Source organism: Taeniopygia guttata, chromosome 19 (genome assembly GCF_048771995.1).
Source record: "Taeniopygia guttata chromosome 19, bTaeGut7.mat, whole genome shotgun sequence".
Taxonomy (NCBI): domain Eukaryota; kingdom Metazoa; phylum Chordata; class Aves; order Passeriformes; family Estrildidae; genus Taeniopygia; species Taeniopygia guttata.
This window is the reverse complement of record NC_133044.1, coordinates 5,788,495-5,804,582: the sequence shown is the minus strand read 5'-3', so window position 1 is coordinate 5,804,582 and position 16,088 is coordinate 5,788,495. Positions and strand designations below refer to the sequence as shown.

Sequence of the window (16,088 nt, the reverse complement as noted above, 5' to 3'; positions counted from 1 at the left end):
CTCTGACACAATGGAAAGCCTCAAATCTTATCTAAGCCATTCTTTAGAGAAATGCTGTCAGGTAAAATGAGGGAACTGCTAAAATGCCAGAAGTTTGTAACTAGTAACCAACACGGCCTCCAACACGTGGTTACTCTACTTGGGAAAAGCCCAGGGCACTCCTAATGGGACTGAGTTGAAGTTTTAGCACCAGAAACCCACAATAAATGGTTCAAGAGAGCAATGTCAGATTTGTAGCTCAAGGGGAGGCAAGAAACTGGGGATGATTGTTTTTCCTTACTTACAGACTTGGGAGCCACATATCCTCCAGGAGCCATCCCTATGCCAGATGAGAGCTCAAAGAGATCGTTGAGTTCACTCTTGACCACTGCTGGGGTGGGAGAAGGGGCAAAGGTGGTTGGCACAGCGGTGGGAATGTAGGTCTGTCCCACCTGGAGGAGTCGGAAAGAACAGGCACTCATTAATATCACGTGTGAGCACTGCTTATTAAATAAACCACGAACTCGGGCAATATCCTAAATATTTAAAAGCCATTTGCAGCTTCCCCATTGATTTATCAATAGTGCTAAATTATGCATTTGAATTCCAAAGCTCTTGGCAGCTAATCCCTGCACTCGGCTGTCACCTCAACCAAGCTTCCACATCATTTTTTATAGCTCCAGTTATCTGTTCCCACTGTAGAGGAATCTTCTCCATATCTCCTTCTTATAAGACAATGTGCTTTGTGGATCTACCCTACACAAACCTAGGGAAAAGATCAAATACTTCAAACCTTCCCCCAGCTATGTCAGTCTTCAGGAATCTGCAAGATTTTGCATATCCAGAGATAGCAAGGGAGTCACGACCGTGCTGTGTACTCCCACCCAAAGCCAGAGCTCTGCACTCTCAGCACTCAGGCCCTAAAGGTTCATTACGTGAAGCAGAGTCTGCCAGAGGACAACCTTCCTGCAAGAAGGGCAATCATTCCCTCCCAGGACTTAAATGAGGGCATCAAAGCTGGAATATTAACCTTTAGGTGCCCAGCTTCAGATGGGACGGTCCCACTCAAGTTACACTCCCAAGTTCTCTTCCTAGCAGGATGAATGCTGTGCTTGAGAACAGGATTCCCCAGCCAGCAGCCCAGAAACAGGCAGAGTGACCAGGACAGAACTGCCTGCTGGGTTTTTGCTGGCCCAGGAGGGCAGAGACCTGGCTTTGTAGGTATGATTACCACAGAGAAGCATCTCCCATGTCCTGCTGTGGGCTGCCTGTGTGTACAAGTGTTCTGTGCCACCAGATCTCCTCTGCCCTGTGCTGAAGGAAGGAAGGAATGCCAGATTTGCAGGGAAAGGAGAGAGAATGACTGCAGCCACAAAAAGGGTCTCTGAAAAGCCCTCCCTCCAGAACTGAGCATGCTTTTCTCACTGAATTACTGGATACAGAGTCCTAGGAAGAGGGACTGGAGCTTTCTAGGGGACACCACTTCTGGATGTGGCTTGGAAGCATGCTCCCTCCTGCCCACTGCATCTCCAAGCCATGTTTCATTCCTTTTCCACACTCTTCTGGAAGAAGCTGCTATGAGCTTGAAGCCAAGGCTGCTGTAAGACAGGCTGAAACTGTCCCATGTCCCGGCAAGAGCTGTAGGCAGGAGGACACTCCCAAAGCACAGGCACAGAGGAGGTGGCCGGTGGCAGCACTGACCACATGTAGTAGGAAAGCTCAGAGCACCTGATCCTGATGTCCAGGCAAAAAACTTACGTGGAGTTTGTGAGGAGAAAGCACTGAGTTCAGGCAAGTCTGTGGTGACACTGGGTTAGGGTGACAGACCAGGCTTTGTGAGTAGGGATAAGCATCCTTGGCCTTTCAGCTGCTAAAGCAGTTGCACAAGGATGAGGCACTGCCAGGGTTAACGCTGGTGCTCCAACTAAAAGCTCTGAGGAAGAAGAGCTAAACAGAGAGAGTGAACAGCTCTGGCTGCTCTTAGGAAAGCCCAGGTAGGAGCTGGACTCAAATCAACATAGGTGGGGACTTGTGTGTTTCAGTTGCATTTATCCATTTTCCAACATCTTCAGGGCTTTAAAAAGCACCTTCCAGCACGCAGTGGGTGAGCTTACACTGAAAAACCCCAAGCTTTGAGCAGCTTTGGAAATTGGGGAAAAAAATGGAATGGCACTTACTGCCGGGCTTCCTCCAACGCCCCCGCCAAGGTCACTGCCAAGCTGAAAGAGAGAAGGAGAGAGAGGAGAGGAAGACCAAGATCATTTCAGCCAAGGTCAGACGGCCGGGGCAGAGCCCGGGCACGGCAAGCACAGATCGCTCCTGCACAGGACAGATGGAAATGCAGTGCTGGGAAAGCACAGGGAACAGAGGGGCTGCTTGCTGCTGTGTGAGCAGAGCTACTTGGAGAACTACCCCATGCCTTCACTGTGGTTAATAAAAACCAAAAGCCATCCCTTCTTGTGCCTGCTGTCTGCACCAAAACCTCCCTTCTTCACGTTTCATGCATCGGTGCTTTCCCCTCAGCCCTGTTGCTGCCAGCAGGCCCCAAGCAGCTCCACAAAACCCAGTGGGGTAACTGTGAAATGGCATGAAAATAAAACCATCAGGAAGGCTCACTTCCTGAAAGCTTTAGTTTTCTAGGGAACAGCTACGAACCACGGGCAAACACAACACACCTTGGCTGTGTTCCTCTGACACGCAGCTCCTTTCAGCAACGAGCAAGAAAGAGAATGGGATCTGTGCTGGCTCTGACAACAGCTCGGAGAGGGGGGCTTTGAAGATGCTCCCCTCACTCAGACAGGGAAAAAACAGCTTCATCATCTAATGGGCACTCCAACAGCAAAGAGACCTCAGAGTGCACCGGGCTATTTCAGTACCAATTTCTGCCACGCTACACAGACACATCTGAGGTGACCCAAACAGCCCTCCAAAAACACTAAATCCTCTCTGGGGCCCTTCTGCAGCCCACCTAGAAGCTCTGCCCTCACAAGTTCCCTTTACAAAACACCCAGACCATATTCCCAGTGACAAAGTCCATTTTTCAAACCTCCACATCATTCTACATGCTCAGGAGGATTCAGAGATCAGGACAGGCTCCAAGACTTGGCTACAAGTGCTGTTTGCAAGTACAACATCATTCCTGTGAACATTTAAAATGCACTTAACAGATAACCAGGAGGAAACAAGCACAGATCTGCAGTGGTTAATTCACTGCAGAGACATCTCCAGGCTTATCTGTGTCCCAGGCTTTCCTTCTGAAGATCAGGGTAATTTTTTTTTTGCCCAGAACAGGGATTTTTTGGGGTCAAATTCAGACAGGCAACATGACCTGACAACGCTCACAGAGGATGATGCAAGGGTGAGGTAAGAGCCAGCCCCATTAGGAAAAGGCTGGACTGGCAGACTAGAACATCACAGCTCACCAGAGATAATTTTACTCTTCCATTTGATTTGGGTTTGGGGAGTTAGTTTGTTTTTAAAAAATCATGTGAAAAATTGGGTCAACGAAGGCTCTGGATATGTTGTTCAAATTAGTGCTGGTGTGTCAGAATATTGAACAAATGCACCATATAGGTGATGCAAAAGCTTCCAGGATTGCCTGTGCTTAGAGCCAAAAAGGCTCTGACCTCTTCCCTCTGCACAAAAAAACTTGGAAATTAACTTTGCTCTGATCCCCTCCAGCCTGTTCCCTGAGAGATCTCACAGCAAATGTGTTTTATGCTGGTCAAGAGATACCAAAAAGCTTCACATCTCTCTCCATCAGAGCACAGATAAAAAGGATAAATAGCCCTGAGAAGAGCAGCAAAGGTAAGACAGTGACTTACCAGATAATAACTAGCCTCCATAAAACCTGTAAAATATGACAAATCCCTGTGCTTCCCTGGATCTTTCTCCTATTCCCAGGCACCCCTCCTTCCCCTAGTCCTCACAGGAGCAACATTAACCATTCTAAGTAGGTGTTAGAAAGAACAAATCACACACAATTTGCTTTTTGTTGAGAAGCCTTAAGAGCTTTTTTCCTGGGTGGGACTCAGTTTATCCCTACTTGAGGCCATAGCAGAAGCTGACAAGATTCCTCATCTTTTTCAACAGCCACCTCTCCATACAGCAACCCAGTCTCTGGCTGTCCAGTTTTGCTTAGCTGACTTAAGAAATAACAGATTAAAGTGAGTGATTCCAAAGTCAAAAGAAGGATCAGTCAGAGACCAAAGGAAGCCAGCCAGAGGATGCAAATCCAATTAATATTGAGCTTATAAAATAAGGCTTATTACACTGTCAAGTCTCCCCCACTGAAACAGCCTGACAGAGCAGAGTTTTGTTCTATTGACTTCTCTCTAAGCAGCCACGGTTTAGATTAATATATCAGATCATTTACATCTTGTTAGTGGCTCACTGAGGAGTAATAAATGCAACTATTACACCTCATCCCTATTCACAGTCTTGCATGCAGATGAACTTCAAGCTTTGTATTGACAGCCAGCAAAGTCTTGGGGAAAAGAACGAATCCAGTTCATTCCCAGATATTATTGTATGCACAGAGGATTTCTGGTTCTGTTGTCTGCAGCAGCAGAAAGGCTGGTTTATCAAGCAGCAAGCATTTTACAAAGGGTGTTATGGAAATGACTGAATAATTCTGCATAATCAAGCCAGATGTTAACTATTCTACCATTTCCTACTACACTCATCAGGAGCTGCAGGGTAGTAGGAACCCAACCTCGAAGCAGCTCGTACACTGATGTTGGCTGCAAGGGACAGGGAATGACACATTGGGGTTCCTTGAGCTACCCACAAGTCTTCCATTTTCCCTAAATGTCAGGCTTTGGGGGGAAAAGTAGAATATGGATTTATTGCTTTAGTTAAAACTGCAGCTCTCACAAAAAGGAGAAAAATCCCCTGACTGGCTCAGAGAATTCATCAAGAGCCCCTGTGCGTTTTCAGATTGGACCCAGGATCTCTCTTCCATGCCAGGAAGCTCTGAGCTGCTGCAGCCCCTCTGTAGTGGCTGGAGGGCTCTGCAGAGCACAGCCTGAGCCTCTCCTGGTTCCTGTGCTCGGGTCCAAGCACTGCAGACGTGCTCCAGAGCTGCAGAGCCAGTGCCAAGGAGCTGCAGCTCCTCCAGGTCCCCACAGGCAGAGCTGGCTCTGCCCTGACTGAAGAGAGAAGCAACAGCATTTCTACTGCACCAGAAGTTACAGGGGGGAAGTTAATAAAGAACTGATCAATTCCACATCAGATCTGGGCTGCACTTCCCATTGCAGCAGCACAAAGTTTCTTTTTCTGTTTTTCTTGCCTGTCACCCTCCCATGGCACTGATGCTTTCCCCAGTCAGGAACTGCAGGTCTGGTTTTCCTCCTGTGGGATGCCCAAATTGTAACTTTATTCCAAACTCAGAGTGATGGAAGAGACTGTAACAGTGATGTGTGTGAGTAAGAGGGAAGGAGGAAGACAGAGGGAACAGGAACCAATTACCCACAGAGCGTCCTCTCCCATCTGGAGTGACAGGCAGAGTGCAGAAGGAAAGAAACAGATATTAGTCAGGCATGAAGTGCTGCTGAAGCAATTCCCCAGGACTAGCAGAGCTCTGGTTAACCATTTCCATTTGTCTCATGGGCAGACAGACACTCCTGCCAGGAGGACAAGCTGGATCTGCCTTACAGGAGAGTCAGGAACAGCCCACAGAGGAGAGGACTACATTAATACAGCTGTCAGCCCCACTCACTGTGAAGGTGGGTGGACAAGGGCTGGCTCTTGATGGTCCAAGGGAGTTTGTGGCACTGCAAACTCCTGATCCTGATCCTAAAGTTGGCAGCTTTGCCTCCTGCTCAAGAGCACAAAGCCTCTGCTTCAGGGTGAAGAGCTGCCAGCTTCAGGAGATGAGCAGAGGATGGACAGGGAGTCTCGGCCTCCAGAGGCATAAAACTTCTTCAAATAGGAATTCTCTTTATTCCCTCCAAACCTGTCCTGCCATAACAGCACCCAAACAGCCACATGTGTTTAAAGAAGAGGCTGTATCAATAAAAGCAGTGCCAGCACCTTTTCCCAAACTGCATCAGCACCTGTACTTTGCACAAGTTGGCTTGGATGGTGCTGCAGCTGCTCTGCAGTTGGAGAGCCCTTGCCCTGCAATTCCAGCCCTGTGGAAGCAGTTATGCTGACTTATGAAGTGTAGCAGTGCTGGAGTTACTGCATTAGGAGGGTTTATTTGCATCTTAAGAGCAGCTTGTAATGAAGTGACTTTGCTGAAGTGTTCATGTGATCCTGAGGGGCTACAATCACTTCTGCAAAATGACGTGAGGCTTTTGGAGCACCAAAAAATAACAGGGAGAGTGGAGCCAGGGACTGCTCAGCAACTGCTTTGCCTTGTGCCCACAGCATAATCAGGGCTTCCAGGGCAGCTGTGCATTTCCTGGACCACAACTCATGGCTTAACAGGGGACAATTGCCTTCTTGCTGCCTCACACCACAAAGCAGGAGTCAAGCACCAGCTCAAGGTGCTGCCTGCACTCAGTAAGACAGCAGCAAGGAACACAAGGCATTTACCTAACAAAAATGGGCTGAGGTGCTGAGAGCAGGGCTGCTGGCAGCCCCCTTGGGGCATGCTCACCCTGTGAGAGCCCTGAGCTGCAGGGATCTCACTGCACACACACTGTGGCTCACACAGAGGCAGTTCAGTGCCTGTTTTGTGTCTGTTTGCACACCAAGCCAGGATTGCAGAGCACAAGGGCTGCTCTCCAAACCAGGGAAAGCTGTGTCAAAGCTGCTGGAGGACAGGTCACACTGCCAATACCACAGTCACCAGTTTCATGCACTTGCTGCTGATGCTTTGCCCTGCTGAGAGACTTCCATCAGCAAGCAAAACTGAGTCCTAACCATTTTCATTCTCCAAAGTGCAAGAAAACAAGCTGCTCACAAAGCTCTAGCAGTCCTATGACTACTACAACAGCTTTGAATCAGCTATGAATGAGTGACCCACCAAAATAGCTCCTTTTCCACACCAGCCCTGCCCCAGCAATGGATTTGTGTCTTTTGTCAGAAATCTCAACAGATTCCTTTACAGCTCATCAAACCTCCACAGCCCAGATGAAAGAAGTCACTCAGCTCCTTGTCAAAGGCTGGAGGAGCACTCTGGGAAAGGATCATCACATCCACTGCATAAAGGAATGTCGGGGCTGACCTGGCACAGCCACTCTCACACTGTAGTTCCAGGAAAAGGTAAATGAAGTAACTTTCCTAAGATTATACACAGTAAATGACTTGCAGAGCCAGGAGAGGAATGTGGCACCCCAGGGCAGACTGAAGGTCACTTTGGGGCTTTTTTATAAAACATTGCCAAGTCCCTAATCAACCCCAGCACTCCAGGATGTTGTCCATTGAGGCCAGACTTTTGAGTTCTCCACTTGACAGCAGTGACAGGGAGGGAGGGAAGGAGGGACACCAGCAGCTCACAGCCTTGTGGATGAGGCAGACACTTCAGACTGCTGGAATAGAGTTTTCCTCCCAAGCTGCTGAGCCTGTGGTGCCTGGAGCTCAGGGTGAGCTGGTGCTCAGCTCCCACCATCCATGCCACTGCAGCAATGGGACACAGCCCTGAATGGTGTGGAACAGACCTTGGGTCTTGGGGTCAGACCCCCCTAAATCCATCCAGATTACACAGAGGGGCACAGCCCCACCTGTGACAGCCCAAACCAGTGCAGGCATTACAGAAAACTGTGGATATTCAGTGTTTATCAAACAGCTTTTCAATTTAGGACATAAATCAACCTGACCAGCTGCCAGTCTCAAATCAATAATATTCTTGTAGATGAGCGGCTAGAGCATTAAACAAAATCCTTACATAACAGACAATCCAAGCCTGTCCATTCCTGCAGATTTACTGCTCTGCCCCTGGGTTTCAAGCCAGCCTTCCTGGCTCCTGGCCACAGTGCCCTGCTCCCAAACAATGCAGGGGCTCCCAGGCAGCACAGTGTGCACACAAGAGCTCTCCTGCTCTGTGGTTTTGCAGAACAAATGAACACACAGAAACGTTTAAAGGCAAAAATGTCATCCTGCAAAGCACTGCACCATTGCACAGGAGCTGGGAGAGTGACTGTAACCTGCACGAAATTCAGCCACTTGAGGAGAAAAAAGCATCAAACTCCATCTCTTGGGATGAACAGCTCTGCACTCAGCAATCTGCTCTCCCACGTTTTGTTTCTCTCCCTTTAGTGACTGCTATGGCTACTTTACACTGTGGAGCTGGAGATCCCAAGTAGCTTTCTAAAGTGGGCTTAGTCACCATATTGTAGAAAAAGAAAATTGAGCAGAGAAGAACGAGATCTGCCCATGGTGGCAAAACAGGGCACAACCTGTTCCCTAGAAAAAAGCTCTCCAGAAGTCCTACAGCAAGTCTGCTCTGCTTACAAACAATACTCTTGTACCAAAGGTCCTTTTTCTCCTCTTTTTAATTGTTAACACATGCTCAGCATCTGTGCATGCATGTTACATTTAATGCCAATTACAGAATTCACTATGGAGATAAAATTTACTCACTAAGGAAATTAACCTCACAAGCAGCTGGAGTCTCACTAGTCATGGGCATAAATATCTGGCAGTGCTGAGGACAATTCAAATGAACAATATTAATTTGGTGTTTGTGCAGTTTTACACCATTCAGTCTCTATTTAAATGCCTGGAAGAAAAAGAAAAGCCCACAGTTTAAGGAATGGAAATGAAATGGCATTTTCCATGGAAATTAACGCTGCTGTTGGTCTTTCTGGGTCAGTCCCATTGGGATTTTCACTGCAAGAACACCCCTGTGATGAGACAACCCCTCCAAAGACAAGGGGGCAGAAGAGGGGATCAGCAGATGACACTGTGTGTGACAAACTGGCTGAGATCCTGCCAGCAGCCTCTTGCAGACCTCCAGCTGCCTTTGAGGCACTCACAGGACTGAGGCACTGTCACCATCACAGTGAGTGTCAGCCTGCCCAACAAAGCAGAAGAAATGCACTAAAAAAAATCTAAAGGAGTAACAGAAAGGGACATTTCAAAGCAGAACAATTCAGATATTGCTGGCCCCCAGGTGTTTTTGATCCCTGGTCAAGGGTGAAGAGCTCAGCCCTTCTTCAAGGGGCACACTGGGATGTGTCTCACCTCCTTCCCACCCACAGCAATCAGGCCTGTGGGATCTGCAGTTTGAGACTGATTTTGGCATGGCACCAACGTGGTTTAATATTAGCCTGAGATCCAAATGCCAATCCTCTTGGCAAGCCTTGCAGCTCAGGGCACTTCCCAGCAATTTGGGTAATACCAGGTTAGGGTTAACCCAGCTTGAGACTTGTTAAATACATGCCCACAGCAACAAACAAACACACAGATCACATTCACTCACTAATTAGGCTTATTATCCTAGGCTCATTTAGGTTGGAAAAGACTTCCACAGCATTCCACCAGCACTGCCAAGGCCACCACTAAACCACGTCCCCAAGTGCCACATCTACACGATTTTTAAGTCACCCCAGCACTGCCCTAGTACCCATTCCAGTGCTTGAAAACCCTTTTGGTGAAGACAGATTTCTCAATACTCAATTTAAACCTCCCTTGGCACAAGTAGAGGCCATTCCCCCTTATCCTGTCACTTGTTACCTGAAAAAAGGGACTGACCAAGAGAAGGAAAAGCTGGAGCTTTGATGCAACAGCCCTCCAATAGAAAGCATCCACCTTCAAAAACCACACCAGGATTCAGATTTTTTTTTTAGTACTTCCCCATTTACTCAGCTGAGAGAGAACTGGCCATGCAGCCCCAGGCACAGCTACTCCCCATCCAGACAGGATCATTTTGTCAGATCACACTCCATAACCCCATGGATGTGCTTAAGGCTGGAGAAAAATATTAAGTAAAAGCTTGCTACCATTTCAACTAACAGCTCCACTGTCAGAGCAGGTCACTAAATTAAGCCCATTAATGCCAGCTGTGAGACAGCTCTTCTCCCAAAACCAAGTTTTACTTCTATGGTGTCCATTTATTTGTGTGACACTAATGAGGAACAAAGGGTTACTGTGAGAGGCCTGGAAGGCAGCAGAGAGGAATTTAGGTGCAAACCATGCTGTGGTACCACAGGCAGCACCACCTTCTGCTGTGCCTTCATCCCTTAATTCCCAGTGCCAGGTTTTCAGAGGCATCACTTGCAGTGCAGGGAAAGGCTGCAGAGCTCACTGCTCTGGCCTCACTGCTGCTTTCCCAGCAAGTCCAGCTTGGCCATTTTGTTAATCCCCAGTAAGAGCAGTGTCCCTGCTAGCCAAACACCTGTGGCTAGAGAATGCAGAGCCTTCAGCACCTCTGCCCTCTGTGAGAGCCAGTGCCATTAAGGGTTAATTGCTTCCAGCTCATTAGGCCATGAAGCACTGGAACTGGAAATGTGTTTAACATTTGCCTTAGTAAGCTTATGGTGATTTAAAAAAATATATATTTGACTAATAAGGATCTGTTGAATTGGAGGATTGGTTCATCCAGCTGCCTCCTACTGCTGTCATTCAGAGCTTGACTCAGAACTGAAGGTGCACCCAAACCAGGCAGAGAAAACCCAGCCCAACTTACCACAAGCCAAACCTCAAGCAAGACAAACCCAATCCAAGTCTGAGAAACACCCAGCTATGTTCCCTGGGGCAGTCTTACTTGATTTACATGGTGCAAATACACCTAGGAGAGCTTCTTCCCCCTGTGGAGAAGCCAGCAGGGAGCTGGGCATGTGTGTGCTGTGCTCCCAGGCTGACCCTTACAGTCAGCACTCCTCACTGCCTGGCTGCCACCAGCCTCAAGGCACAGCACTGACCTCTGCCCTGCTGCTGGCTCCCTGCTAAGTGATTTCCTCACTGCAGCTCATGCCCAGCTCCCTCCCCAGAGCAGAAGGGAGGTGTGACTGCTCCCACTGGAGCCTGACCCCGTTAGTGCCAGGTGAGCAACTCTGGCACAGGGAGGACTGCACAGAGAGCTCCCTCTTGACCTCACTGCAATTAAAATGTCACTGATATTAAACCATGCCATGCTCTGGAGAATACACAAATGGGAAGACACAGGGTTACAGCCTGAGAGCTTTAGCACTGAAATTCAAGAGGGCTGGGAATTGGGTGGAATAAATGCCTTCTTGAAAGGGAGCCTGATTCAAATAGAAAGCAGAGAAACACTTTTACATCTTTAAAGCAACTTTTTGGTTTTCTTCTACAGACAGAAAAAGCACAGTGCAAATATATCCACTGACCATGGGGATTCTACAGCATGCAGCAACATCCACTGTAGAGCAGGAAAAGCCTGCTGAAAGTTGGTACAATAACTCTGGTTAAATCCCCCTGGAGTTTCAGGACTCAGCACTGGGAGCTCAGCTCACTGAGCATTAAAAGCACAAATGATCAAGGCTTTGCAGAGATAAGCACAGCTCCAATTATCTCCCACCAGCTAAAGAGGATGTGCTGCTTACCAAGCTGTCCAGCCCTCCTCCCAGGAGGTCCACAGCACCCATCTGCACGAAGCACATGGGCACTTGGGGCACATTCACAGGGGGCCCCAGGTCCAGGTTGAGGAGATCCCCCAGGAGGTCACCCTGGAATGGGATGACCTGTGGCTGCTCCAGGTTTGTGGTGGTCGTGGTGCCCACGGGGCTGTCACCAGCATCAGTGCTGTGGGGGGAGAAAAAGAAGCAGAAAAGACAAATATCAATCACCTCTGGTCTCCAGCTCCAGGTTCCCAGCATGGGGAAACACATCAAGAGGTGGCTCAGCAGCAGAAGCCAGGCAAACGGTGGCACCAGCAGCTGCTGTGGCCACTGTCCTGCACCAGGCACAAGGCTCTTCAGCACTTTGGGCACAAAGATTTTCCCTGCATTGGATGTGGTTTTCAGCCCAGCTAAGGAAATCTTACAAGGGATGAATCCTACTCACGCTGAGAATCAGAGACCCCCTCCAAAACAGAGCCATGGGTACCACATGGGCTACAGAACTGAAAAGAAGCATTTCCTACCTCAGATTAAACCAACAGACATGATTTTCAGCCCATTGGGCCTGAGAATGACATGAAAACACAGGGAAAAATAAATAATCCAGATATTCTCAGAGATCTAACACTGATAAAACCCCTGAGCCCTTACCCTAACCAGTGCCAACTCCACCACTTCCCTCAGATCTAGATTAATCACCTTCTCCGGACCAGCAGCAAGGTCCATCAGTCTTTGCTAATTGAAAAACTCAATCTAAAATTGATTCTTCCCTTCTATCAATTATTTCCTTTCCTCTGAGTTAGCAGGCATGCTAATTACTAGTCTAGAAACACTCATTATACAGCTTCCAAAATTTATCATCATATGCAGTCTGGCTACCTTTTCTATCTTTTATATTCACTTGTCACTGAATTCGATAACAAGGAGAGGGTAAAAAATAACTGTAGCTCCTGGAGAATTCACTACAATGTATTTATTCTTTAAATGCAAAGATGTTCATATTTTAGATAATTAAAATCCATTTTATATCCTGTTTCCAGCAGTAAGTGATAAAATGATTTCTAGCTCAGGTTACTGCAGCCAGCAGGTAAGTGCCCACAATTGCTGTGGGAATTAGTGTCCTAACAAGGTGTTAAACACTGGGGCTGCTCTGCAAGCACTGCAGCTTCTGATTTTGAGTAGCCAAAATTCTCTTATCCTTATTCAGCTATTGAGGGGAAAGATTCAGTGACAGAGTATAAGCTGCTCCCAATGCCAGTGCCAGGAGGAAAAGATGGAGCATAAGGAGTGCAGAATGAATTAGTTACCAGGCAGCAGCAGGAAGGCTTGAGAGCTTCTTTGCATTAAAAGCTTTAGAGCCCCAATAGCACTAATATTAGCTGTCCTTTCTGCTGCTGCCTTCAGCAGGGAGAGTGCTGAGTATGCTGAAGTGCTCGCTGAAGCATTCCCGAGGAGAGGTGGTGACTGTGATCCACTCCCACCCCCAGCCTGGGAACAGGAACAGCCTCTGAGAGAGGCACATCTCAAACCACTCGGCTCCTTCCCAGGATATAATCCCTCTAACACTCCACCCCTTCAACACTTACTCATCCTTCTCCTGATGGAGACACAGAAGTCCCTCCATGTCTTGTGTAACTGCTGCTGCCCCAAAGCCCAGCAAGAAATCAGGAAAGGACAAAGCTCAGTTGGTTTGTTTGAAAAAAGCAAAACCCCAGACTTCCATTTGTAAAGAATCTCTTTAAGGAGATTCCTCTAAACAACTTTGCATTTTCTTGGAAAGAAAATAAATTAATAAAGAATATGTAGATTTAAAAAGGGCAAAAAGATTTGATATAACTTTCCCCCTTACAGTCTTGGGTTTGGCCATGAGAATTGGAGATTTGGCCCTGTGAGTTCAGTTCCCAGATGCTGGAGTCACAAGGGATGCACAGCCTGAATCAGAATCAAAAATTTTCTGCAGCCACCTGTGAAACAGGGAAATAGAGACTCCTGCCCAAGTCTAATCAGATTTGCTTCTCCCAGGAGCCCTGTTAACATCTTCCCAAATTTCCCAGCTGAATTATGGCTGAGCAGAGGTGGTGGGAGCCACCACAGGAGGAAATACTGCCAAGCCATCAGATTTCTCCCCCACCCTCAGGATACATCTGCAGCTCTGTGACACTGGGGCTCGCTGGAGAGGCAGGAACATTTCACCATCTGTGAGTTGTTCAATGGGTCTTCCCATCAGCTGAGAGCTGCAAGAAACCTTTCCTACAGTGCTCTGAATGGAAAATGAATGAATCAAAATGCCATGCAGCGTGTTCTACCAACCAGAACTCCTCCTGGATTTATACCCAGGAAAGCACCACTCAAAGCAGTCTTGACCCTCTTAAACCACATTCACTGTGGACATCTCCCCATTCCCATGAGTCTGTACCACAGGGATCAGCCAGCCATCAGAATGATGACTGGAGTGCAGGAGTTGTACAGAAAATCACCTCACCTCACAGTCTGGACTTATCTTTTACTGGGAACCTTAACTTGCCTTAAACAGATGCAGAAAACCCCAATAATGGGGCCTCTTGAGGTGAGCTCCCATCAGAGAAGCCTGGTGTGCCATTAACTAACCCCACTCATTTTTAAATTTATCTCTGCATCAGTATTATCAGAGTGCAGCACGCTCTGCTGAGCATCCCTCAGACCTTCCCCAGCTTGCACTGCTGACTGAAGCTTGGAGGTTTGTTTTTTTTTGAGGTTTTTTTAAGCAATGGTTCTGCCAAAGTCAGAAAATACTTAAGGTCAGCAGACTGAGCATGAGCAACGAGAGTCACGCACACAGACATTACATGCAAGAAGATAATAAACTGCTCCTTCAAAAAGCTGAATTCTCTGAGTTAAATCCCCATAAATGCTATTTGCTGTAGTGACCTGGAACAACAGTGTACAGGAAGGCTGGTAACAACAAAAACCAGCTCATTTTGAGACAAGTCTTTGATTAGGAGAGGTAGGAAAGTGGCTATGGCTTTTCCTGTCCAACTGGTACATTTGTACTTGCTGATTCTAGGTCAGTGCAGCCAGACTTGATTTCAGGCAGGGAGAAAACAACTCGGCTTCCCAAAGCCAGCCACCACAGAAATAGCTTAAGTTGCTAAGAATAGCAGAGAAGTGGTGTCAGAAAATAGAAAAGAAGCAGCGTCGCACACTGATTTATCAGTGCAACAGCAAAAAATAGCACTCCAAATGTCACTTTGGGAATATTATTAAGAGGTAAGCCTGGCTACTCTGCCTCTTGCTGCATAATACACTCATTTTTGTAATTAATACCGTTAGTGCAAACAGCACACTGTTCACCTGAATGGGGGACCATGGGAACAGGCCCAACAGCAACATGGCCCCAGCTGGGACTGAGGCACTGCCTGCTCTTGCAGAACTGACCTGCTGCCAAAACTGTGATGCCAGGGAGGCACTGAAGCACCAGGCAGTGAGCCAAAGCATTTCCCCCACCTCACAAAGGTCAGACAGACCATGTCAGTCTACCCATCTTTCTTTGAGCCCTAACAGGCTTAGATGGCTTTTGCACTTCCCTTGCTTTACAGGCACCAAGTGAGAAAGGGAGTTTTACTAATCCTCCTCCATTTCATATTCCAGCAGTGAAGGATCCCTGTGCTTGCCTGTTCCAGGAAAGTGATACTGCATTCCAGGAGACAGGCTCATAAAGCTGAGCTGTTGCTGAAGCAAAGCTCCTACAAAATCTTCTTCTGAAAGATGCCTGTTCTCACTCTATTCCTCCTTGCACCAGTCATCCAAAGCTTCTGCTTGTGTACTCAAATTCATATCAAGAGCATTTATAACCAATGTCTTCTCAAAAAAACATCCCAGCTTCTCCTCACACAGGAACTTTGATAGTTCCTGTGTCTTTTGACCCAGGAACTTGGACACTCCATGGCCAGGATGACATTCTGCAATGAAACAGCCCCTTGAACGACCTGCAAACTATCAACAAAATCCCTCTAGGGTCTTCTAAAAGATCTTGGCATCTTTTGGACTGTTTGCTAGAAAGAAACAAGCAAGCCTGCCCATGATCCCCAGGGCTGCCTGAGCTCACCTCCCATGGTGGATTGGCAGGTGCTTGCGGTGGATGCCGTGGCTGCCCTCCACGAAGGCGTTGGGTGGTTTGTGGTACACAGAAGCCAGAGAGCCAATGTGGCAGATGAGCTCATCCAGCAGGGTTGGCTCAATCAGATCAGTCTCCTCAGAAATCAGTGGCTTTTCTGAGAGCACCACTTCCTTGGCAGTCACTGGATCCGTGGAAAGAAGGCGCCAGTAGATGTAGCCACGATCCCGCAGGTCTGGGTTGTCAGAATCCTGAGACAAAGCAATGCATCACTCACAGGTCTCAAGTCAACTAATGCCTGTAATCACTTTATTCTTTTGGATTAAAAAACCCCAACCAGCCAGCAGCCATAGCCACCAATGTAAAAATGATGTTACAAACTGCTTGTTGAGATGAACATCTTAAAATTAAAAACAAGAACTAAAGTATTAATGCCTGGTTTCCTGCTCAGGGAGGAAAAATCCCAGGATTTACACCCCACAAAACAACAGAGCTGCCAAGTGTTTTCCAAACTTTCCTGCCACTGAGTCTTAGGAGAAATCCAGAAA

The 16,088-nt window shown here is 47.5% G+C and overlaps 1 protein-coding gene across 4 annotated transcripts in view; it reads right to left on the bottom strand.

Moving 5' to 3' along the window:
- AP2B1 (adaptor related protein complex 2 subunit beta 1) overlaps window positions 1–16,088 on the bottom strand; it is a 77,287-nt gene that overhangs the window by 24,038 nt on the left and 37,161 nt on the right. For 3 of the 4 annotated variants that reach the window (XM_012568723.4, XM_030288162.4, XM_032751877.3), the window contains exons 13-16: window positions 15,532–15,791; window positions 11,433–11,631; window positions 2,157–2,198; window positions 285–431 (exon numbers count right to left, since the gene is read on the bottom strand). In XM_012568723.4, the coding sequence (XP_012424177.1) occupies window positions 285–431; window positions 2,157–2,198; window positions 11,433–11,631; window positions 15,532–15,791 (648 nt within the window). The remainder of the gene's footprint in view (window positions 1–284; window positions 432–2,156; window positions 2,199–11,432; window positions 11,632–15,531; window positions 15,792–16,088) is intronic. The other variant, XM_030288163.3, reaches the window with a different exon arrangement.